The sequence below is a fragment of the Rhamphochromis sp. 'chilingali' genome, assembly GCF_963969265.1.
Source record: "Rhamphochromis sp. 'chilingali' genome assembly, chromosome: 8".
Taxonomy (NCBI): Eukaryota; Metazoa; Chordata; class Actinopteri; order Cichliformes; family Cichlidae; genus Rhamphochromis; species Rhamphochromis sp. 'chilingali'.
This window is the reverse complement of record NC_137935.1, coordinates 35,167,592-35,192,400: the sequence shown is the minus strand read 5'-3', so window position 1 is coordinate 35,192,400 and position 24,809 is coordinate 35,167,592. Positions and strand designations below refer to the sequence as shown.

Below are 24,809 nucleotides of genomic sequence, written 5' to 3'. Positions count from 1 at the left end.
ATCTCCAAGACGGGGGAAGCTCTGATTGTAAAATGAAGACAAACTGTAATGAAGTCAGTTTATACTTATCATTTATAACCCCACTAAACACTATCTTCAATTCTTTTTAATACAGTATATTGCTGACTTAATTATGGTGACAATACAAGACAAATGGATGATAAAGCCAGATAGCCAGGCGTGGGCCACGGCTATCTTATGATTACCAGGGCACTACTTTATGTGTGCAGTGTCCTCAGCTCGGTGAAGTCCATTTCCGATTCATGCAATCTGCCTTCAAATGAACAAGATGCCCCAAATTTTGAACTTGAGGTTTCCAGACAGAAATGACAACTTTGTCCATCTGCAATGTCTTTTTTTTTTTTTTTTTTTTTGTTAAAGAGATATTAATACTTTTTTTTGGAAACCTTGTATTGGAACTTGGCCAGCTGTCATCAGCTCCATACCTCTCCTTTTCACACACATACACAGTGGCAACAACAGACTGAGGCAGGAGGGGACAGAAACTAGTGTGACCATAACTTCCTGCAAAATGCTGCAGAGGCTTTCACACTGCACTGACGTGGAATAAGAGCCATAATCAGATTAAAAACTGTAGAAGTTATCTTGGTTTAATTATCACTTTCTCTTCACCATATTTCTCCTTTTATATTATCTAGCATCAAAACATGATTAGGCTTATGATTGGCTGAACACAGTGTGCATATTTGGCATATATATATATATATATATATATATATATATATATTAATATTAGTGTGTGTTTGTATGCCCCACATAATCCTGAAACTTTGAAGAGGAAGTGAGAGAGGGAAAAGAATTTGATTGGGGGGTGGGTGAGAGGGAGAGGGTAATTGAGGGGAAAGTCAAGTTCCCATTTCTGGTTTCCCACGGAGTCGAGCTCACACGCATTTCCCTGAAAGCAGTCGGTGGGATTTCAGTTGTTTTTAAACTCTTTCAGTCTAAACAACACCATGTGCAATATTCCCCTAGCAATAAGAAAGAAAATCCCCACAGATAAATACATGCTTTTATTGAATAACCCTGTAATGATTAACTGTAACCGGTGACATGAGAGCTGGACGGTATGACTACAGTGCTGTAAAGTAAAAAAATATCAAATGATGGCCTTATGCTATATGCTGGTGGCAATTACAGTTGTGATGGGCACAGAGGCTGTAACTGAGTAGCCCAATAGCAGGTATAACACACTGTTTGTATTGTCTCCATGGCTTTATGTTCTTCATAGTGCTTTTATACCACATCATTTATAGCTCCAGAGCCATAAAGGACAGCCTGGATATGGTGGTGATGTAGTGAGAGCAGGATGCTATTGTCAGGCAGTACGTCCCATCTGCTGCACTGATAACATTCTGTGAAGTGCATATTTTTGTCCCCGGCTTTTGGTGTTTACGAATCCTCCGCCGGGCCATGCAGGGTCCACTTAACTAGAACTTCAAGTGAAGTGGGGAAAATGGTTTGGATGGCGAAGAGTTAAATGTGTGACAGCTGAGCAAGACACTGGTGGTGAGATACAGCCCCTCCTCCTTCCAGCTCCTTCTAAATATGCTGCCTCAGCATGAGCCTGCAGAAGCACACACACACAAGCAGAGGCGCACACCTCTACTCTCCCAGCACTTGCCAAAAGAAAATGTGAACCACAAACATTAGAGCTTAGGAGTAAGATGAGTAAATCCATCCAGATATTTGGCATCTTCTGTCACATCGGTGCCTGTGTCCTGCCGACTGTCTGCTGTGTTCTTACACTAGTAACAGAGCGAAGGACCACGTCTGGAAAACATTACTCAGATTCCTGCAGTACAGGCTTTGATTATACTGGCAATGAAGCAAGAGGGAGGGGGAGAGTGAGAGAGGCATCAGATGAAGTGTGCATTGTGTAATTTCTGACACAGACACTACTACCTAAGCATTTGTTTAAAGCCTGCATTTGCAGAGAACCTACTAGTTGAATGTAAATTAAATGGAGGTGACCAGTAGAGGGCGGTCTGAAAGACAGCAAGTATATGCAAGAAGTATTCTGTTTTTTCTACTTTTATCACTGGAGTACTCTTTAATAAGACGTGCTGGTTAGACCCCTCACGCTACCAATCACTTAACAGTTTTTTATTTCTTTTTATATATATATATATATATATTAGGGGTGCAACGATACACAAAATTCACGGTTCGGTTCGATACTTTGGTGTCACGGTTCAATATTTTTTCGATACAAAAAAAATGTTCATGCCTTTTTAATTTGTCATTTATTAAAATTATAAATATATATTTTAACTCAAAAGTACAGTTTTTAAATTTAACCCTAACCCTTGTGCGTGTTTTTTATTTTGACAGCGAATGCGCACCTGCGGACCACTTATGTGCAGCCCTGGTTATTTAGCTCGTCATATTGCAGCCACAGAAATTCTTTTGTCCATGAAACCATAAAGCTGCACTTTCTTTTTGCCTTATAGTCTGATTTGTCATAACTTCTCCGTTTTGTGGTAAGCTTTTCTTTGGCTGTCACTTCTTCACCCTGACCTGTCTTATTTGGCTCAGCAGAACTAAAATATATATCTGTCTGTGAAGGTTCTCAGTCATCCAGGTCATCGTAGTCAAATATAAATCCTGCTGCTTTTACACACGCACTCACATAAGCTCAGCGATTCTCTGCGCGATCAACATGTCTTAAACATCTCACATGTTTAAGCTGCGGGAGATTTCACTTGTCATGTTTGCATAGTAAGCTAACAATTAATAAGACGATGTCAGAGGAATTGGTGCGCAAATTATCATCACTCACCAATCAGTACTGTCGCTCTCTATACACAGTTCGCGCGATTGCAAAGTGAAAGCAAAAAAACAAGCGCAAATTCAAACGCGATAGCAATATGTCACATATTGACAGTGGCTCACCGATGCCAATGACATAATTACCCAGCTACATTTCCGAAAGAATGCAAAAGCATTGACGTATATTTTTCCTTCCTACGATAGGCCGACGGGCAGGGCAGAGATAGATTTTGGTAGCCCGACTGAAAAAATCGCTAGCCCCAGGACGTCGAGCTAGCGATATTGCGAGCCCTGTATCTGATTGAGGAATCACTCATCTTTGGAAAAGAGAGTTTATTACAGAGAAATGGCTCTTTCCAAAATAAAAGCTATACTATCCGCTTCTTCTGGGCTATATTCTCAGCAGCATATTAAACATATCAGGTCCCCAAAAGGAGAATCATGTCGGCGTAAATGTGCAGTCATATTCGTTGTGTTCCCACTAGTGCTTTCAGGTTAACCTCGTTAAAATGACCTTAACGTCACAACACGGCAAATTAGGGCTGCTCAATTAATCGAATTTTAATCACGATTACGATCTGGGCTTTCAACGATCATTAAAAATGAGTGAGCCGATTATTAGCCCCTCCCTCGTTTATCCGCGACACCTTAAAGGCCGGTCCGTAAAAATATTGTCGGGCATAAACCGTCCGTGGCGCAAAAGAGGTTGGAGACCGCTGATTAAGAGGACCCGAGGGAAGCTCGGAAAGCTAAGCAGAAGTTATTTGGAGAGGAGAGTGACTGCTGTTGGTTGAAAAGAGAGGTAAAAAAAAAAAAAACTTCAGTGGTGTTGCACACTATTTTATATTATTTTTTAAAGTCATTGTTAACCCTTTAAAGCCGGTCAGAGCAGCACGCTCCGTTTTGTGTAACTATTTTTAAATCCCTGTAGAACCTGGACTGTGTAAGCTAGCGCAATAAACCGGAGGAGTTGTACTTACATCTGATGCCATCAGCTTGTCCTCGGTCACGGTTTCCTTCCACATAAAGCTTTGCAAAAATTGCATAAAAAGCGCTTGCAGGAACAAAAACATAATATTCCAGAAACACGCTTCGCTGATCCGATCAGCTGTTCGTAACACTTCCCACAGTGAAACAGACGTCAGCGCGAACTATCACATGTCCGCCATTTCCTGTCCGAAACCGGAAGTGACGTCATTTTCGCGGAAATGTAGTTTTTTACTTGTAAGATAAGATAAGATAAGATAGAACTTTATTAATCCCTCGGGTGGGTTCCTCTGGGAAATTCGATGCCTTAAAAGCCTATACTGGTCATGTTTGACTTTTCTGAATAGTTTCTGGGATGCTTGGAACTCGAATTGCACTGCTGGAAATAGTTTATTTTGATGCACCTGCTGTTTTTGCATCATAGGATTGTTTTTTTCGTTTTTCCTGCAATATATAAAAATTGGTGTATCTCCAAAATAAAACTATGAACACACTCAAAATAAATTTCCTGTTGTTGTAAACTATTTTTTGCAACTTTTTTGTATTTAAAGTTTTGAGGGATAAACCTCTTAAATTTCTCCAAGTAATATATGTAAAAAAACAAACAAAAACGATTTTAAAAATTTTTTTGTAGTTTATTGCACTTTTTTGCAATTAATGTAGTTACTATGGACTTAATGCATACATATTATTAAAATATGGGCTATAACAGTTGTATAGCAACTTGAAATGCTCCCATAAATGGCACTACAACATGTAAAAAAAAAAAAAAAAGCTCTGGCGGACTTGGTTCTATAGTAGGTCTTAAAGGGTTAAATAAATATTGTCAAATAATCGAGATCTCAATTTCAGTGAAAATAATCATGATTATCATTTTTGCCATAATCGAGCAGCCCTACGGCAAATCTCCGTTAACGAGCTAGCCCTGATAGCCCCGTGCATGGGGCTGGACGGCCAACACGTTAACGAGCTAACTGCGCTAACACACTAGCTCCCACCCATGTAATTGAGCATTGCGTGGCACATCCAACATACTGTTTTACTTTAGTCCATGACGCGCTTACCTTCAGGGTCATACGTCACATGAAAACCAAAATAATTCCAAACGCCAGATCTGAATGAGGGTGGGGGAGGTTCAATTTGCCATGTTGCAAGGAGAGCTTAACTTCTGTCTTGCTAGCTTGCCCTGCGCTCTTCCTTCTGACTATGTTGTCTGTGTGGAGCGCTCAGTGGATCTGCGCTCGACAGTGCAGCCTAGGCGGAGTAGTCGAACGCAGATTCACTGAGCGCTCCACACAGACAGCATCGTCAGAAGGAAAGTTGATAAAATAAATTACAAATGTTGTATTGTTCGATACATATGCGTACTGAACCGAAAGCACTGTATCGAACGGTTCAATATCGATACGAATATCGTTGCACCCCTAATATATATATATATATATATATATAAAATATAATGTGTCAAGGGATTTGTTCTGCAAACATGTAATTGTTTTTTTTTAAATAACAGATTGCAGACCTCGGTTCTTCAGCACTGTGTGCAGCAGAGGAGCATACAGCTGAGCCGACTGTGTTGGAGAGTCATTAGGACCGCCATCATTTTTTTTCTTTACGTTATAACTCTAACATACTGTGGGGACATAAATGTATATACAAACAGGGATTTTTTTACTTTGGGAAAATCAGTATCGGCCTCAAAAATTCTGTATCTGTTAGGCTGTAATTGAAAACTCACATCTTTTTTGACCTTCAAACTGTCCAGTATTCGTTTCCGAGTCCAGTGAGTGCAGTGGAAACTTGTTCTCAGCAACACACGCCTGCTGCTTGTAACGTGTCAGTTGTTGTTAGTGTTAACAAGCAGATGCATTAAACTGCTGAGGCCTTTGATCTGTAGGTGTGTGTATGTGTGTATACACACACACACCTACACACACCTACACAAACGCACAGCTCTGGTCTGAAGTAATCACCCAGCCTATAATGACATTGGGCTAATGATGGTGTGTGTGTGTGTGTGTGTGTGTGTGTGTGTGTGTGTGTGTGTGTGTGTGTGTGTGTGTGTGTGTGTGTGTGTGTGTGTGTGTGTCAGCTTGATGCAGTGGGGGTCAGGAGCCATATTTCTGGCAGTCTGTCTGGTTTCCATTCCGGCCTGTAAATCTGAGAGTGGAGGACAGCAGGAAGTGAAGGATGAGAAAAGACGGGAGGAGGGGGAAGGAATAGGAAGCTCAACTAGATAATTATTTATGGGCAGTTACTACTAAAGAGTTTACAGTATTTTGCTCTGATGCACACAAACACTTCTTACCCATTTGGCAGCAGGACACATTTTTCCTTTCGGATCCTTTTTTCTCTCCAGGGGTGGTTCGGGCCAGGTGTGTGTGTGTGTGTGTGTGTGTGTGTGTGTGTGTGTGTGTGTGTGTGTGTGTGTGTGTGGGCTCTCTTGTTTTTAATGGAGAAAGACCAAACAAGTAATAGTATGTAGTGGATTACAGAGAAAGTGACCGGGACAAAAAAGTACATAGAGAGGGAGCAAATGTGGGGTGTTGTGTGTCACCCAGCACAGAGACTGTTTCTTCTGAAGGGGAGGGGGGAGAAGAAAAGTGTACAAATGAGTGGCGAGTGAGAGAGGACAGAATGAGGTGTGCGTCAAGCGTGTGCGAGCAGCAGTAAGAGGAGAAGCTATGGCAGCTGGCTCTCAGAATGGAGGGGAGAGCTTCTAAAAACAAACTCTCAGCTAAATAGTGGTTGTGACGCGGCGCTGGAGCCCACATTCGTATTGGAGTGGTGAGAAAAAGGATTGCGGAGGGGGGGGGACACCCTGTCCACAACCAGTCGAGAGCAGTGCAGGAGCAATGAAGTACAGACCTCTGGTAAGGGACACATCCTTCATCCTGAAAAAAGTTCTCTGAAAATGTTTTGTTTTTTCTTGCCTGAGAAGTGGCGATGTTTTGACATGTAGATCTGCATTAAAGGCTGTTAGATTTCATTGTGGTCAGATGAAGTTAGTGTGGAAGTTTTTGGGGACTAGCTTTGGCTTGGGTAATAGTGTGAACTAGGGCTGCCACAAACGATTATTTTGATAGTCGACTAGTCACCGATTATTTTTGCGATTAGTCGACTAATCAGATCATCATCCATTGGACGTAAAACTACAGCTTATTGCACCAGCAGCATCTGCTCTTATATAACTATCATTAGCTTACAGCTTTAAGTGTTTAAGGTCTGTGCTAACTAAAAATAAAGACAAGATGATAGTTTATTAAATTTTAATGAAATTTGCAGATTGTTTCGGTGAAGTTTAATAAACTCCTTGCTATCTAAAATATAACAGGACACTGGAGTATATTCTGGAGCATCTTACACTTCTGATAATCAGTTGTCTGCTTGACGTTTATTCAGCTGTGTAAAAACTATAATTTTAATCTCAGACAAACTGATTTACTCAGGAACAAATAAAATACTAAAAAAAAAGCCAAACAATAACATTTTAAGTTATCTAAGTGACTCATATATATTTAACCTGAGTAGCGAAAGACGGTGGTGGGTTTGAAAACGATTTGCGGGGAGTCCGGTGTTCTCACGGCGCTAGTGAGCCTAGCCCCCGGCTCGCTAACGAGCTAGTGGGTAACAGATGTCTCCGAAAACGTCGGAGCGCTTTTGAAAATATGTGGTGTCCTGATAAACTGAGCAGATATTTGAGGTTTACACAGCTACATTCTCGCCTGAAAATATGTTAAACGTTTATTTTGTGACCCAGAAAGAATAATAAGAGTAACATTAAAACTAACTAGCTGCCGCCATTGTTGGAAACTGCGCTGGGCCGCGCTATGAATTCTGGGACACAGCTGCTTCTTCTTCTTCTTCTTCTTCGGGGTTTAACTGTAGCTGACATCCTTGTACATGCAATGCTGCCATCTTCTGTTTCAGTCCGTTATTACACTCTTAAATCCTGCCACTTATTCCTGCGTCTTTTGTGATCTTACAAAGCTTCAAACGACGCGTCGACTATTAAATCAGTCGTCGACGATTTTGATAATCGACGTAATCGTGACTAGTCGACAAATCGTGGCAGCCCTAGTGTGAACTTGAAGGACACAGGTGAGAGCGAAATCCCTCAGCAATGAGGTAGGACAGTTCTTTTGCAGACTTCATGCTCTCTCTGTTTCTCCTCGTTGATCTGCATCCTCTCACATCTCAACTCTGTATTTGTCATATCCACGTCAGGTCTATTTGATATCGGTAAAGGTGTGTCCTTAGCATTGTTTGTGTGTTTGCACTGCCCCAGGGCGAGGCTCTCGCATGGTGGTGTTGTGTGGCCGGGTGGCATTCTTTTGCTTCATTGAAACTATGAGGTAACATGTTAATGAATGACGCTGAAGTACCTTGTCTGTACAATGTGGTGGATCTTCTCTGAGTTATAGAATGAGCTGACACTAAGTTTTTAAGGGAACTGCTGTATTTAGGCATATACCTCTATAAAGATTTGTGCATTTCTCCAGCCTTCTCTGTTATAGCACCGTGTGTACAATTAGATGTCAGGATAGTGCAATGCACTCAGAGATTCCTGACACAATCATTGTTGCCTGCAGTGCATCTGATCTTAGTTCAAGAAATGGTTTATGTAGGACTGGTCTCACTTGCTTCAGAAAGATTCTGAATTGCAAATCTAATGGCTTAAAACCTGAGCTGTTTCTCAATGGAGGATCGCTGTAATATAGTAAGTTAGAATTACCTCATTGTCATACACTGACTGACCGATGGGTTGTAAATCATGACAAAAGGAACTTTAACCTCCTAGGACCTGGCGTCCACATATGTGGACATTTTGGGTTATTTAGACCAAAATACTCAATTTTGCTCTACAAGGGCCTGATATCCACTTACGAGGACATTATACTGCTATTGTTCTATCGAAATTTTAAACAAATATGCTCATATGTGGCTCTCATTTTTCTTAGAAACAAAAATTAGGTAAAAAAAAAAAAATCTGGTAATTCTTTATTTTTACATTCATTAGGTCCCAATCAGCCCAAATATCAAAGATAAATTAAAAATGCATGCCATGGAAGAGTTCGGGTCTTAGGAGGTTAAAGTTGATATGCAGAGTTTCAGGGTTAACCTCCAAGCAGGAGAGGACCGTATGTGCCTAGTTTAATTTACAGAGGAAGAATCAGGAACCCAAATGAATTAATGTGAGAGGTCTTGTGTAATTAGTTTTGGGTATTTGAGTTTCTTCTTTGGATATGACATGAGAACATATGCTTTCTTTAACTCTACATGAAACACAAACTTCAACTTTAATTTTTTAGCAGTGCTGCACAGCAGTACTGCAGCCTACACAGGAATAAGTTTGTAACTTGGTCACAAAATGGTAGAAAATAGAGAATTAAGTGGAAAATGTTGTCCTTACACTGGGTCTCTGCCTGCTCCGGAAAGATCAAAGGTCATGGAGAGCTGTGGAAAGCCATAACTGGAGCTAATAGTAATGGGTTTGGAAGATGTGACATGAGTATGACAGAAAGTGTTATGCAGAGTAGCAAAGAAAAAAATGCTCTGGACTTGTGCTTTGGCCCACATATCATCAGGTGGGCAGCTTCATTTTAGCAACCTGCAGTAGACTGTCACTAGCCTGCTACACCTGTCTGACTGCTCTCTGATCTCACTCACTGTCTCTTAAATGGAAATTTAAAAAAGAGCCCTGACAAGCCTGCAGGCGTCACCATGGTGATAGCAATCAAAACTTTAATAAGCTTGGAGCCTTTACAGGTGAGCAGTGGGGAAATGTTGTTTTGAGTTTTACCTGCACAGGCTTGTGTTGACACAGGGTCTACCTCACCTCCCCTTGGTTTATATCCACATCTTCAAATTACAGTGAAAGAATAAGCCTGAAAAATGTACCTGTGTTTTAATTTCATTCTTACGATCTGTTGGCTAGTGCAGTGGAAAGTCCTCTCGCTCTTATTTTGAAAGTTCAGTTAGTCCCATCCCTTTCCGTCTCTTATTTTACCTACAAGCTGGCTCATTGGTCTGGTTGATACTGTGACGGTACTCTGCCAGTTATCCCAAAAAACTTGCCTGGCCACTGATGTTGTATATGGCATCATTACGGCTTGCTAGGATTTAACAAGAGCAACATCCACGACCACCTTTGACACAAAGGTGAATGAGTACTTCTTCACTTCATGCCCCTCGTGTTTCCAGCAGCAAGTGCAGAGCAGATAAGGACAGATGGGCTATGTGTGCCAGAAAGCTGATTCATACTGTAAAAATGTAGGAAAGGGCAAAATAAACTGTGTGTAGCAAACTCCATCAGAACCACACCGAGCCTCACTCATTTGGTTGTCATTGTAGAACTTTCGACAAATCATGTAAAACACAAGTCGGATGTTTTTTTACTCTAACAGAAGTGACGGCTACACTCCTCTATTATCCCTTTCTTCTTTTTGCATATTTAACCTGAATCTTTTGCATGTGAAAATATTCGACTCCATTTGGCTTAAGTGTTTTGATCCTGATTTGTTTAGTAGCTCTGTGAATGAAAAACATTAGAAAGACATCACACGCATACCTTTAACACGTGTCGGTGAGGAATGGTGTAGTTATTCTGTTTTACATGTAAAAGCTATTTTTGCATGTAAGTGATGTCATCTAATATAAGAAATAAGGCATGTTCTTGCAAAATGAAAACTTTACATTTTGTCTTAATTCAAATCTTTAAGGGGTTGCTCCACTGAAACCTACTCAAGTAGTCCAGTTTACTCATCTCAGCTTGACAAAACACTGTTTCCAAATGTATTAAAGTATTAATTTTGAATGAAAGAGGCCATTTGAGTGCATTATGGGAATGTAGGCTTATGAATTTGACCCTGAATTGTTACCAAAGAAGTGTGGATCTGGGCCTCTGCTGCTTGGATTTGGCCATTCTGTTCGACACCTGCGTTACTCAAACAGTGGAAGGTTCCTTTTAATTGAGTCATCCAGAATTTTTTTTGTTTGTTTTGTTTATGACAGTCCACACACATCATAGACTGTATATAAAAGATGGGTGTAGCCAATATGGTTTTACCCATTTGTTTCCTTATCATGCCTTTTGCAGCTACATTAGCTTATTGGTTTGTATTTAAGCCTGAAGTGACCATATTGGGACAACAGGGTGGAGCTTTGTCCTGTCAGATAATACCAGCAAGCTTGGTTAGAAAGGTGCATCCATTCAATGCAAAGACACAAACACGTCTTTACACCACTCGCTTATTTGGAAGGTGTTGCCACTGTGGATATACCTGCATATTGAGTTTGGCACAGATTGTTTTTACAACAGATGACTTTCCTGCCACAACCCTCAGATATACCAATTTGTGCCAAGTGACCTAGAAACTAGAAAAGTAGAGCATAAACTGGTAGGTGAACTGGGATTCAAATTAAGAGGTCCAAGCAGCTATGGCCCGGAACATTAAACTGTACCTGTATCAATATGGATGGCTTTAAAAATATACTTGTAGGTAGATTACCTTAAATCAAGTAAGTGGTGCACATGCTATGTGTAGTAATAATAGCAAAAGTTTAATAGTTCAAGAAATATATTAATAGATAGCATTAATGTCAGTCTGTTTATGGAAACTCACTAACAGGTGAATACTTGAAATGTCAGTGTCATTGTGGGGTGGTGCTGGAGTAAGAGTAACAGGATCACAAAAGGAAAATGTATCCTCAGAAAGTATTAAGTGTCTATACCAAACGTCCAATAGATATTCAGATAATGAAGTCTGCACCGAAGCAGTGGACCAGCCAACCAGCAGTGCCAAACAACCAGAGGTGCACCATCTTGGCAGAGTGGTGCACCTCTCCAGGTTCCCTCCTGCTAACCTGGCTCCAGGCTACCTTGTTTTGCAGCAAAGGCTCTGGAAAACATGACGACATGTAGGAACTGGGTTGGCACGTAGTTGGTGTATTCCTGAGACCGGGTGGAGGTCCGGTGTGGAGCATTACCCGGCAGCAGGAAAGCCAAACAGTGAATGAAGCGTTGCGAAACAATGAAGTAATGGAGAGAGAGGACGGGAGACCAAAACAAGGACAGAAAGTGAATGAGAGGTGACGATGTATAGAGGAGGAAGAGGAGGGGAGAGGTGAGGAAATAAGGCTCTGGTTTCTGTCCCAGGCATCACAATTATTGGACGCTGTTGTAATGAAACATGGCTCCTTTAATGTAAATGAATGTCAGTACTGCTGCTCTTAACAGTGATTTAAGCCATTCCCACATGGAATATTCCCCTGTGTTTGGTCTGAACACCCGCTGCCTGCTGAGTCTTTCCCAGGAAAAATCCTCCAAGCAGGAAGTTTGTCTCCAGCTGTAGTAACAGCAGTGTGTTTGGATGAAGAAAACTAAGAAGTTAATTGTTCATCATAACAGCAATCAGACAGTTTTATTTTTTACCAGAAAACCCAAACTGAGAACTCAAAGTACCACGCTTATTTGACGTTACAGGTGGGAAGTGCAGCATAAAACAACTCAGCAATGACTGACAACAGAGAATGCCACAGTATATATGCACACTCACACACTCCCAGCTGCAGTTTCTTTGTTTTTTGAACACATGTGTCAAACAATAGGTCACCAGAGCTCAGGGATGTATAGGTTCCAGTTACCACACTCACAAGGTCACATATGTACACATGGTTGTGTCAATAAATCACAATGATACCCAGAGGTGTAGGCCGGAGTCACATGACCTGTCCTGGAATCATGAATTCTTGATCCATTAATGGACTTTACCTTCTGCAAAGAAAATTAAAGTGTTGTGTAAATCAGATCAAATGGATGCACTTTGTCATATTGGCAAGCACAAGTAAAGTCGCAGGACACCATCACATTCAGACATGAGAAAAGTGCGTAAGGTTTAACTTTGCTCAGTTTATACGATCCACTATATTTAACTTGTTCCTTTTTAATATCCTTAATTAAGTGAAGCACCACTGCACTTTATCCTCACAGCCTTTCACAAAGTCTACGAGGCAGGCCGTTATAGCCGATTCACTTCCACAAATCCTGAGTGTACCATTACTATTGGATAATATAGCCAGACCTGCTCTGATGTTTGCCTGTATGGGTGTGTCCTAATATCTAAGGTCCTGCTCTTCTGTACAGATGTTTCTACTCAACAATTAGGCCGGAGTGTGTACACTCCTGCTTTGTGGAGACGAGGATATTTTTGGCGATTTGGCCTTTAACTTTCACTTTTGTTTGATGATCACCTTTTTTGTGTTTCTTTTCTTTCAAAGTTGATAGAAGCTTGCCCGTCTCCTTTAGTTTAATAATTATTAAGAAAAACTATTTTGTTAAATCCCCGTGGACATTTTAGGGCAAGTAACTCCCACTATCAAATTAATAAAAGCATCACGTTCACTTTAGCGTTTGTGTCTTTGTGTCTCACTATAGTAAATGCAGCTTTAAGGCAAATCAAACCTCAAGAGTGGAGAAAAGATGCCGACAGAACAACAACAGTGAGGGAAATATTCAAATGAAAATGGATGTGTTTAAGCATGTAGGAAGGGAAGGAAAAGAGATACATATCCAATTTAGAGATATTTGTTAACTGCCATGTATAACATGATTAGATTACGTGTACTACATTGCTTTTCCATAAGCGTCAAGTTTCACCTCTCAAGTTTTGACTCAAAATTAGACTTCAAAATGAAGACCAGTTAGTCTAACAGCAAGACATCTTAGATCATAACAAACATTAAAATCCCAAATCAAGACCAACCAGTCCTAAGTTTATTCTCAACTTAAGGGGCAGAGTCAAATCCCACCCCAACCAACAGGTTTCAAGTTAAAGAGCATACACATAACGGGCAATGCTCGCTAATGTTATTAATTTATAGAAACCTGCGTGGTGCTACTTTTGTGTTTACAGACTTGGAACAAGGTCCACACCAGCATCCCATGACTGAAGCTCCTGGGACATTACCACTCTGCTTTGAAAGCAGGGATCAAACATATTAATGCATACTTGTGTGAAATTCAAACTCTGTGTGCGTGTGTGCTGCAGTGATTTAATGGGTTGTTGAAATGTGTGGAATTTCAGGGAGGATTGCTAACTTTCCCTCACAGTTTAAATGGAGTGATGGAGAAGGACTGGAGTCATAACCTCGCATTTCTCATCTCCTCTCTCCTCGTTTTGTTTCTCTCCTCTGTGTTTTTCCCTCTGGTCTCACCTAGCACTAATTAATATATCCTCTCCTCCCTCCACCCTCAGCTTCCCTATCTGTCTCCAGTTCTTCTTTGTGATCTCCTGGGGGCTGAAGACTGCTGTGCTACATAACACAACAACAACACCTGCTGTACTGTGTGTGTGTGTGTGTGTGTGTGTGTGTGTGTGTGTGTGTGTTCTCTCATTGCGTTTGCACTGGCCACCTTTGCCTCTGCCCTAAGAAAGAAGTTATTCAGAGTTTGCTTCAGTCCGACTCCGTAAACATGGATCTCAGTAACTTTCGCAATCTTATGCGCAAAACTCAAACATCTATTTTAGAAAATGGCTTCCTGGTCAAAGGCGTTGATGAACTTAAACATGTAAGTGTTCAATTTAAATTCAGGTCTGACTCTTAAGTTAGCCTCCGTGTTTTTGAATATGTGAAACCTGGGTGTGACTTTGCCCACTTTGGTTAGAGTGATAACTTTGTACAGCCCTGCTCCTGGCGTTCTCTCTAATTCTTTAGGGGTAGTTGAAGCTCTTTGAAGCTTTTCTACAGGAAGTTCTGGATGATGTACAAGCAGACACTTGGTTGTGTTTTGCAGCATGTGTTGGAATAAATTGGAGGTCTGTGAGTGGCTTGTAAACTTCAAACAGTGTTTCTCAGCATCGGCCTGAATGTTTTCTGCTGTAGGCTTCAAGCTGTGAGGGGGGCTTGGGATTTTCTCCTAGAGGTTGTAATGGTTAGAATTCTGCACCTGTTTCCACATGTTTGCTGCTCTTTATGTTGTATTATTATTATTATTATTATGTTTTTAAACATAATTTTTGACTGTTTCACAAAAAAAAAACCTGTATATTTAGACGTCACACTTAAAAACTGATTCACTTGATTTTGATTTTACTTTTTGTGGAATAAACAATAAATCAATCATAAAATAGCTGTTAGATTAAGGATTAATTGACATAATAACTCCTTCGTTTGTTTTGGAGAGCTAATCAGAGACCAGAAATGTCAGAGACTGCAGTACTGCAATCTTTTTTTTTTTTTTATTACCTCTGCCATGGAGGTCCTTTTTTTGTTTGTGTTTGCTTGAGTGTCATTTTGTCTGTAAACACCATAGCTTGAAAAGTTGTGAATAAAACTTTTTATGGGTGGAGAGTTGGGTCGTGTTAACAATCCATTAAAATTTAGCTTGCATCCACCAACTTGCATCCACTAGGTCAACCTAATAACAAAAGGCCTTATAACTTAGAAACTGATTCTTACAACTGTGCTGTGTAAGGTATAGAAGGTACTGTATAAAGATTTAAAATGTCTTGTTATATTCTCCTGCAAGACCAATAGATTAAGGTCTACGTGACAGTAATGCTATATAGAGATACTTATTATTTGGATAACAGGATTAACTTGTGTTTAAAAACATCTTACTTGATATTCATTACTAAACATTGAAACTAATGTGATAAACGCTGACCTGATTGTTACACATGTGGTATAGCCATACTCAGAATGATGTCGGGTATATTAAAATGGGCAAATAATGAAAGCCCACACTTGTTTTTACTGCACTGCAGATTTCTTAAAGTACCTTTTAAAAAGTACAAAAGTCAATATATAGAAAATGCGATACTCTCCGCTTCAAAGTAAATCGTTGCCCAGAGAGTGAGCTGGCTCGGTGAAGGTGTGCGCTCTCCCAGTGCTTCTTGTTTTGTTTTATTTTTTTAGATCTGCACAGTAACCTGGAACATCTCATTTTGAGATTCAAGTGGGAGTGTTAGCAGGACTTGTAATCTGCTGTCAATATAGAGAAAATGTGGAAGTTAATAACTATTTAAAATGTGTCATAAAACTGAATTTGAACAAAATTCATACCAGCAAATCAGACCTTTTAGAAATATGACAAATTGTTAGTGGATCTCTAATAATAAGCAGTGAGCTATAAATATCTGTTGAATGTGAGTAAGATTAGCCAGCACACCACAGAAGGCCAAGCCCCGTTGTACAAGGAAAACATCAAAGACTACTGAATGAAGAGTTTTATTTGCTTCAGTAAATGGAGCCACAATGAGTGGCTTCAAGGCCAATCAGCATGCTGCAGTATTCGGCACTTCCATAAAACAAACACAATCTTTTGGATGCAACACGTTTGAGTTTCAGGAGGAATGTCATTGTGTCTTGGTGCTGCTCTACCTCGTGTTTTTGGTTGCTGCTTCCCTTCAGTCCCCTCAGTCCTCCCCTAATGAAGATGGATCATGCTTGCGTGCTGTAGAGTTTCTGTTTCTCCTTGCGTGGGACTGGCAGATTGTGGTTTATAAAGTGTTACTCTGTTTCGGTATGTTCATTCACTAACCACACCTCCTCCCTTTTTCTCTGCTCCTGTAGGTGGTGGCTAGTGACGGGGTGCGGGCTATGATGGAGTCGGCCCTGACAGCCAGAGACCGGGTGGGCGTGCAGGACTTTGTCCTGCTGGAGAACTACACCAGTGAGGCAGCCTTCATAGAGAACCTACGCAAACGCTTCAAAGAGAACCTTATCTATGTGAGTGGGCATATGTCTTACCCTGGGCATGCTTGCCCAGGGTAAGACATGCAGTTAAGATGTCCATGTGTCCCTGATAAAGCTATGGTGTGATTCTCATCACACAATACACACTCAGGATCCTACTAACAAAGTGGTAGTAGTAAAAGTCCATCATTTTCATGTAATGTGACCTCACGTTTCCTTTTCCTTAGACATACATTGGTTCAGTGCTGGTGTCGGTTAACCCCTACAAAGACCTGGAGATCTATACCAAGAACCACATGGAGCGATACCGTGGGGTCAACTTCTACGAGGTCTCACCACACATGTAAGTAATGTCAGCGTCGGTCGATCTGACAGTGCACAGCTCAGACTGATTCAGCATGGGCTGGGTCTGAAGACTGCATTTGAGGTGCAATGTTGCATCCAAACTTTCATGGGTGCATTTTAGGCAGTCGGGGAGAAACGTGATGTTAGCTTACGACCTCCTCATTTTGAAACCTCAGGACCATAGTATTCAGTCTTCAATGGTAGTCACACTGTTGGAGGGCTACAGACTGAAATCAGAAAGCTTCCAGAAGTAGCACCCTTGTTCTTTGACTGCAGTTTTGTTGATAGTGACTGTACCATGGTTTGTTGTTGGCTTTGTTGTTTCAACTATTATGACATGGACGGTGCTGTCGGAATGAGGTGTTAACTTTATGACTGACTCTTAAGTAGCCCACGGCCTACCATCATAACAAATAGTGTTTTGCTCATCTTTGCTCCTGTGATGTGAAAGGCCTATGTTTGTGTGCCTGTCTGTAAATCCTGGATTATATAAATAATATCTTTGAGTGAAAGCTTGGGGGGAGGATTCCGTGCTGTTAGGTGAATCACATTTCTGAAACACTGACTGCACCATTCATGGTGGACAGTATGTTTACTGTGGTCATGTTTTTGCTCCTACAGCCTAAAAGAGGGAATTTGTTGAAGCTTCGTGAGGTTTTTTCCTGTCGATGACATAACGGCGTTCCAAATATTGCCGCAGAGCATGTGGGAATATTTTCTCTAAGTGCCAATCTTGCAGAGTCAACTAGCTTATAATGCTATGAAAGCCTGTCTGTCCTTGTATGAGTTAAAGTTTGTTTGAAAGGTTGCCACAGAAATGGTCAGAGAAACAATGCCGAGCATTATAAAGGCTCCCAGTGGCATCATCGAAACATTTGGCGAGCTTTCTCTCTCTGCTGTAACCACTGCTAGTTTTTTCTTTTTTCTCCCAACTCTCTCACCTTAAACACTCGAGCATGTGGGTAAATGTTTTCTCGGCCCCTGAGTGGAAAGAAAGATGTGCTTTGGCAAAGAGTTGTGGAAAGAAAAGTAAGCAAATGATGGTACCAGAGAGAGGGAATTCCTCTGACCTGAAGCTGACCTCTACAGTATAACTCAACGTATGCATACAAAATGATGTAGCTAGTGTCACGGGGCTGTTTTCTTAATATTTCCAAATAAGCTGAAACAACATGGCAGTGGTGATAGCAGCACAGGGCTGACAGGCTATACTGTAAGTGAAACAGGCTGTTTTCCACTCTGGCCTTTCTGCTTCACACGGGTAGTCTTCTATCTTTCCATGCTCACATGCCATGAGGCGCTGTCATATGTCACATTCCTAACGCAAGTTTTCCAAGTTATCCCAGCACAGCATTTTTTTTTCATCATCATGACTGAACAGTAATCATGTGTTTAATTTTATTTGCATTTCACCTCTTGATCTGCCCTCTTTTTTTTTTCTTTTTTTTTAAAGAGTAAAATCGTCTTTAAAAATATTTATCATTGGTAATCATAACTATTGAAACTGTAATTTACAGTCATGATGAATTTATTTCTGCTCCACTCCTCCAGCTATGCAGTGGCAGACAACTCATACCGCTCCATGAGGACGGAGGGGAAGGACCAGTGCATTCTGATCTCAGGGGAGAGCGGTGCCGGGAAGACTGAGGCGTCCAAGAAGATCCTGCAGTACTATGCTGTCACCTGTCCAGCCAGCGAGCAGGTGCAGACGGTGAAGGACCGCCTGCTGCAGTCCAATCCTGTGCTCGAGGTGAGACATTGTGCCATTTTGGCTAAAAATAATGGCCAAAAATATTTTTTCTTAATTTTGAATAACTTAATTAATGATGGTGTGTTTAGATAAAAACCTTTATTTTGGAGGATGAAGGCAGTCCACAAGCACCGGAGCTTTCATGAGCGCTTGTTTAGGTGTCTCTATGTCTCAGCCAGATGTGTTCCAGATGTCTTTAAGTGTGTGTGCATGCCCTGTACCCTGTAATCTGTGCTACTGTCCTAGACAGACACCGCAGGGAGTCTAATGGCTGCGGCTTTCTCCTTCCTTTCCTGCTTTTTCCTCGTCTGTCAACCCGTCCTTATCACACTTGTTCTCTCCATTTTTCTGTTATCTCTACCTCTTTAATCTATCAATCATCGCTCTGCTCCTTATCCCACTCCACTCTGTCCTCCTTCCAGGCTTTCGGCAATGCCAAGACGTTGCGTAATGACAACTCGAGCCGCTTTGGCAAGTACATGGACATTCAGTTTGACTTCAAGGTGAGCACATCACGGTGATTTATACTGACAGCTACTTTAAGCAGTGCAGCAAGTAGAATCTCAAATGTAGCTGCTGTATTTCGACACTCGAGCATGAGAATCGATTAATGCATTATTTTTAAAAGAAACATAAAATATGAAAAATATGAAAATCCCCATGGAACCTGCATGTTAATATCAACCCCAAATCACACCTCAGTACCCCAGCCTCACCCTCTCCGCCTCCTCCCCTTCGTCCCCCCTCCCTCTCTGGCCTTTGTTCCGTCGGCAGGGAGCCCCAGTGGGAGGTCACATCATCAACTATCTGCTGGAGAAGTCGCGTGTGGTCCACCAGAACCACGGGGAGAGAAACTTCCACATTTTCTACCAGTTGATCGAAGGGGGAGAGGAAGACCTTCTCAGACACCTGGGCCTGGAGAGGAACCCGCAGCAGTACCAGTACCTGATCAAAGTAAGAACGTAGTACCTGAACTCGTGTTTGTGGTGCAGCTCATCTGAGTTTTTATTGAGCATCTTATCATCATGGATGTGATCATAATCCTTAGTGTTAGCAGTGTTAGTGCTGTCCATTCATGTATTCTAACTTGGTCTTTTTGGAAACTACAGTCAAAAAGAGTCCATCAGAAAAATTGCTATGCAGCTCCTCCTATGTGAAAATGCTTAAAAGCAGCTGCGTGTGTGTGTGTGTGTGTGTGTGTGTGTGTGTGTGTGTGTGTGTGTGTGTGTGTGTGTGTGTGTGTGTGTTGCTATTACAGAGATCATGAGGTAACCTAAGGTCCTCCTTGGATTATCTCATGACCAAACAGCACTAGCTTCAACATAGCTTGGCTGCTTTAAAGCAGTGAGGACAGCAGAGGAATGACAAGTACAGTTCCTAAACTGTGGGTTGGGGTTTTTTTGAGGGGTGTCTAGGATAGTAATCAACATGTTAAAAAAGAAAGGTTGCTATTAATCATAAAATAGAAGTGTTTGGTTTGGCTAATAAGACTGCATGCTACCTGCTCAGGAGGAACTGCTTTCTCACAATTGGATGGGAAGAGAAACATTGCTGATGAATAACTGGTTTGTAAAGATTCACTCTCTCTCTCTGCGACCTGCCAGAAACCACTGGCCTGCACTGTGTGCTTGTCCTAATGGGAGCTTGGCTAATAGCCTCACGGTACAAGGTGCGGAGGGGTCCTCAGGGGAGCGGTCTGCCTTTAAGGCACTAGCTGAACTCTCCCCCTCCCAGCAGCTACCGAGCAGAGCACCTCACATTTGTGTTTGTCTAAATAGGTGTTTAGCTCACATATAAGTAGGTCTTTACTTTACCTGTAAACAGCAATTTGCACATTAGCTGCTTTGTAGGGTTTGCTGGACATATTTAATAAAGGGGATGAAAAGCTAAAACTGACTGTAAATAAGCAGCATGTTTAAAGTGCTTTAGGTCGTTCACATGTTTTTCTTCTTTCCACAGGGAAACTGTCCCAAAGTGAGCTCCATCAACGATCGCAGTGACTGGAAGGTAGTGAGGAAAGCCTTGACTGTGATTGGCTTCAGTGAGAACGAGGTGGAGGTGAGGACGAAGGCCACGCTGGCACGTATTTAGTTTTGTAGGAACATATAAGTTTAGCATGGATAATCCAGTGTGCATTAATGCCCATGGAACAGTTTTTACTACAGGCTGTGCTGCAAACACTGAACTGTGTGTGCCTGAGGGGGTTGTTTCTGCTACTCTGTGGGCGTTTGTTGCTGAGAGTGTTTGTGTGATTTGTGTGTGTGTGTGTGTGTGTGTGTGTGGCTGTTATTCTAAAGTGAGATGTTTCTTGAGCTCAGCGTGGGAGTCTTCCTACATGTTCATGAGCCTGGGCTCGCCTCCAAAGCTCTTTGAGATCCCACACTGCTCATAAAGTGAAGAACAGGTGTGAGAGTGTGTGTGTGCAGCTCCGGTTTGATACTTGGATTCCTGTTCTCTCCGGATCTTAACTTTAATCAAAGCAGCTCGTATCAGTCTCATAAAGATAGCCTCGGTAGTAACTTCAGGTTAATCTTATCACGCCACAACCCTTTGTTCTTCTCCTTTTTTCTCACTCCTGTTCCCTCCGTCTCTGCGTAGGAGCTGCTGAACATAATCGCCAGCGTTCTCCATCTCGGCAATGTGCAGTACGGCGGAGAAGACAGCAATGCCTGCATCACCTCTGACATACAGATAAAGTACCTGGCCAGGGTAAGACAATGTTAGGATCACGAACACGCTCAGTGCCACATAAAAGCAACAGGGCTTTTAGTTTTCAGACAAGTCCCTCATGGAAAGCAGAACAAAAGTGAAAACAGAAGGATTGAATGTCACATATAAGGTATCCTGTATGAGGCAGACAAATTGCACATTTCTTTTCACTTCAAGCAAGCTTTGACAAACATCTATTGAGCTGCTTTAGGTAATAATTTTCAGCAGTCTGCCGAGAACGTTAATAGCTATTCAAACTGTCCTATTCACTTGATAACTGCTTGTGCCTCCACACAGGCAGCAGTCAAGGCTGAATGCAGTCTGCTTCCAGACCATTCATCTGTCCCTTCTTCTTATGTTTAAATTTAACATAAACCTTAACTTAGATTCAACGTTGTTTTGTTTTGTGTTATGGGATCAAAGGTTAAAAGTCCCTGTAACACGTCCGTCTCACTTTGTTAGTGCTGCCTTTTGGGGGTTTGAAAACATTCTGTGAAAAAGGTTGATTTGGACTGAGATGAGCTGGTTTGGTAACGGCGATCTGTCAAAACATTTTGTGCCATATAACGTTCACGTGCATATGAGGGAACATTTTCACACAAGGCGAGATTTTGGTTATAAAAGGTCAAAGTTCACCTTTTGCCCCAAAAGGCTGATTCTGTTCATCTGGACGTAGCGTTTTCAGTGCGAGAAACGTTTCGTCACCCATCCAAGTGACTTTTTCGGACTCTACATGTTCCTAACATGTAGAGTTGAATTCAGTATTATTGTCTAAGTGTCTGAATTCAGTGTTTCTCACAACTATATTTCTGCTGCTTACTAAATGTTTTCTAATCGGGTATTGCCCAAAAAAAAGAAACTGCCCTCACTTCTTCTGGCAGGTTAGAGCTGACTTTGTGGAAATATGGGCCCCGCTCTTTAATTTGTCAAGCATGCGATATGATCCTATCATTACTTTCCACAGAGAAGGCTCTCATTCATGCCTTTAGTCTTCCAGTTAGACCAGGAGTCAGACCTAATGTGCAGATACCAGAGCAGTGCGTCACTGCCGACCAGCATGATGTCTGTGTGTGTCACCGTGTAGCTTCCTAACGCTGCCGTGCTTTTTTTCCAGTTGTTAGGAGTGAATGTGTCGGTGCTGACGGAGGCGCTCACACACAAGAAGATCATTGCAAAGGGAGAGGAGGTGGGTTTGGATACACACTCTCATTGTGCGATAAGCATTTGTTTACAAAGCCTTCCTGTGTGTGTAATGTCTGCTCTAATACAGTGATTTGTCTAACTGTCCCTGCTGAGCCCCGTGTAACTCTGGTTTTGTCAGTCTTTGCTTGTCTGCACTTGTCTCTCACCTTCCTGTCTCTCTGTGTGTTTCATCATCAGCTGATGAGCCCGCTGAACCTCGAGCAGGCATCGTCAGCCCGGGACGCTTTAGCCAAAGCCGTGTATGGACGCACCTTCACCTGGCTAGTTAACAAGATCAACGCGTCGCTGACATACACGGTATACACACTCATACATACAGTTGATAATGTTTTCAGTTCACCGTACTTTTCTGTTTAACCTGGAGTCAGTTACTACATCTGCCACACTGATTACTGTAGCACAGAGCACATCAGTGTCCCTGTATTGTTACGGCACAGCTCCACCTTGTGGGCACAGTCTTGTATCATGTCCTGTAGTACCTTACTGGTAACAACTTGAACACAAATAGATTCAAATTAAAAGAATTTATAAAATCTGTTTTTGTTCCTGTTTTTTGCCCAAAATGTTTCAACGAAGACCATGAAGCTTTAAAGTTTAAATCTTAACCTGTGATTTTCCTTAATAAAATGTGTTTATTGATAAATTTATAAAGCTACCCTTAGTTTAACTGCACCAAAAATTAAAAATGTATAGACAAAGTTTCAAGCCATATCAAAAAGCGCACTAATAACGGCCATCATACATGCTGGACGCTGCACATGTTCATATACATTGAGTGCATTTCTTATTTCTATAGTTTCACATTTGTCATGAATATACACTTTTTTTTTTTTTATATTATCACACCTGTTACGTGAAATAATCCCATTTTCAAAAAAGAAAGAAAGAAAAGAAACTCTACCAGTTTTAGCTTGTTTTCTATTCCCATAAATGTAACTTTTATGTTTTCTTTAATTCTTTTATCCTCAAGAATTAATCCATCTAATATGAACCATTACCTTTAAATCTCGAGGCTTAAAAACAAACTTATTATAGTGCAGAAAACAAGAGGTAGACGTCTGTTTTTTTTATTTTTTTTAGCCAGTGAAAGAGAGTAGCTAACATACTTGGTTTTAAATTAAGTTTAGAGTCTTCCTCTAAATTCATTACTTTACAAATTCTTTTCCAACCTCTCAGTACATTAATGCCATAGCAGTTATCTATCTTAATGTTTTATTTCTGCAGAATATTATTCAATCCAGTTATTATATAAATGCTAGCACTGGTCTGATTTACTGTATTGCTCAACCTCATTGGTAGTATTGTTCTGAGCAGCATAACAGCAGTTTCTTTAGATGATGAAATGGTGTTTATTGTATGCTGGGACTTTCCTTTTCCTGTATATTACAAATGCGTTTTTTGTTTGTTTTTTCTAACAGAGCGACTCTTCCAAGAATTACAGTGTCATTGGTCTGCTGGATATCTATGGCTTTGAGGTCTTCCAGCACAACAGGTACAACTACCCCCAAATTAGCCAATGAATCCTTTTCCCCTTTTTGTGTGCTAAAAAACTTAGATGAACTCATTTGGATGTGTTCCACTTCCATTGTCGTCTACTCTGTGAACAGTGTGACATAATAAACTAGAATCAACATGTCTCCTTGCTTTGTCTTATCTGTCTCGTTTGTTGCATGTGTCAGCTTTGAGCAGTTCTGCATCAACTATTGTAACGAGAAGCTGCAGCAGCTCTTCATCGAGCTCACCCTGAAGTCGGAGCAGGACGAGTACGAGGCCGAAGGCATCACGGTCAGACACTGCTCTCTGTCTCAGTGCTCATACACCTGCTGTGATCGACCTGTTGTCATATGTAGTTTCCCATTAAAAGTACCATGTGTTCCTCAGGTCTGGTTTCAGAAAGCTTAGACAGTGATGGCCGTGGACCTTTTCCATATGTAAAAAACCTGCTGTTTGCTTGTTCAGCTGCAGCAAATGTACATGTAGAATTTTTTTCTTTTTTTTTTTTAAATTTTGTGCAGGGGTTTCCCTACTCTGTGCACCGCTCTGCTCATGCTTTAAAGATTTCTTATTTACTTTTTCCACAGTTTGTTTTCATCAGTGGGTCAGTGAGAGTTCAGGCTCTGCAAAGAGCTCCTAATGCAATTGTGTCTGCAGTTTTCCAAAGTAAAGCCGATAATTGAATTCACTGTTCTGCTTTTTTCCCCCTCAGAGTCTAAACTCAAAGTAATTTAGAGAAAGTTCACATATTTTTAGAAGATGCAGACCCATTAGAAATGAAGCCCTCTTATTGGTTGAGGTGAGGGAGGTGGGGGCCTTTTATTTACAGATT

General features: G+C 41.2%; 1 protein-coding gene across 3 annotated transcripts in view; it reads left to right on the top strand.

Moving 5' to 3' along the window:
* LOC308401702 (unconventional myosin-Ic-like) overlaps nucleotides 1–24,809 on the top strand; it is a 58,924-nt gene that overhangs the window by 21,907 nt on the left and 12,208 nt on the right. For 2 of the 3 annotated variants that reach the window (XM_080890044.1, XM_080890046.1), the window contains 11 exons: nucleotides 16,354–16,509; nucleotides 16,704–16,819; nucleotides 18,373–18,571; nucleotides 18,994–19,074; nucleotides 19,346–19,525; nucleotides 20,531–20,629; nucleotides 21,170–21,280; nucleotides 22,395–22,466; nucleotides 22,661–22,780; nucleotides 23,902–23,975; nucleotides 24,163–24,268. In XM_080890044.1, coding sequence (XP_080746170.1) covers nucleotides 16,354–16,509; nucleotides 16,704–16,819; nucleotides 18,373–18,571; nucleotides 18,994–19,074; nucleotides 19,346–19,525; nucleotides 20,531–20,629; nucleotides 21,170–21,280; nucleotides 22,395–22,466; nucleotides 22,661–22,780; nucleotides 23,902–23,975; nucleotides 24,163–24,268 — 1,314 coding nt within the window. Of the gene's footprint in view, nucleotides 1–6,422; nucleotides 6,651–16,353; nucleotides 16,510–16,703; nucleotides 16,820–18,372; nucleotides 18,572–18,993; nucleotides 19,075–19,345; nucleotides 19,526–20,530; nucleotides 20,630–21,169; nucleotides 21,281–22,394; nucleotides 22,467–22,660; nucleotides 22,781–23,901; nucleotides 23,976–24,162; nucleotides 24,269–24,809 lie in introns of those variants that run through there. The other variant, XM_080890045.1, reaches the window with a different exon arrangement.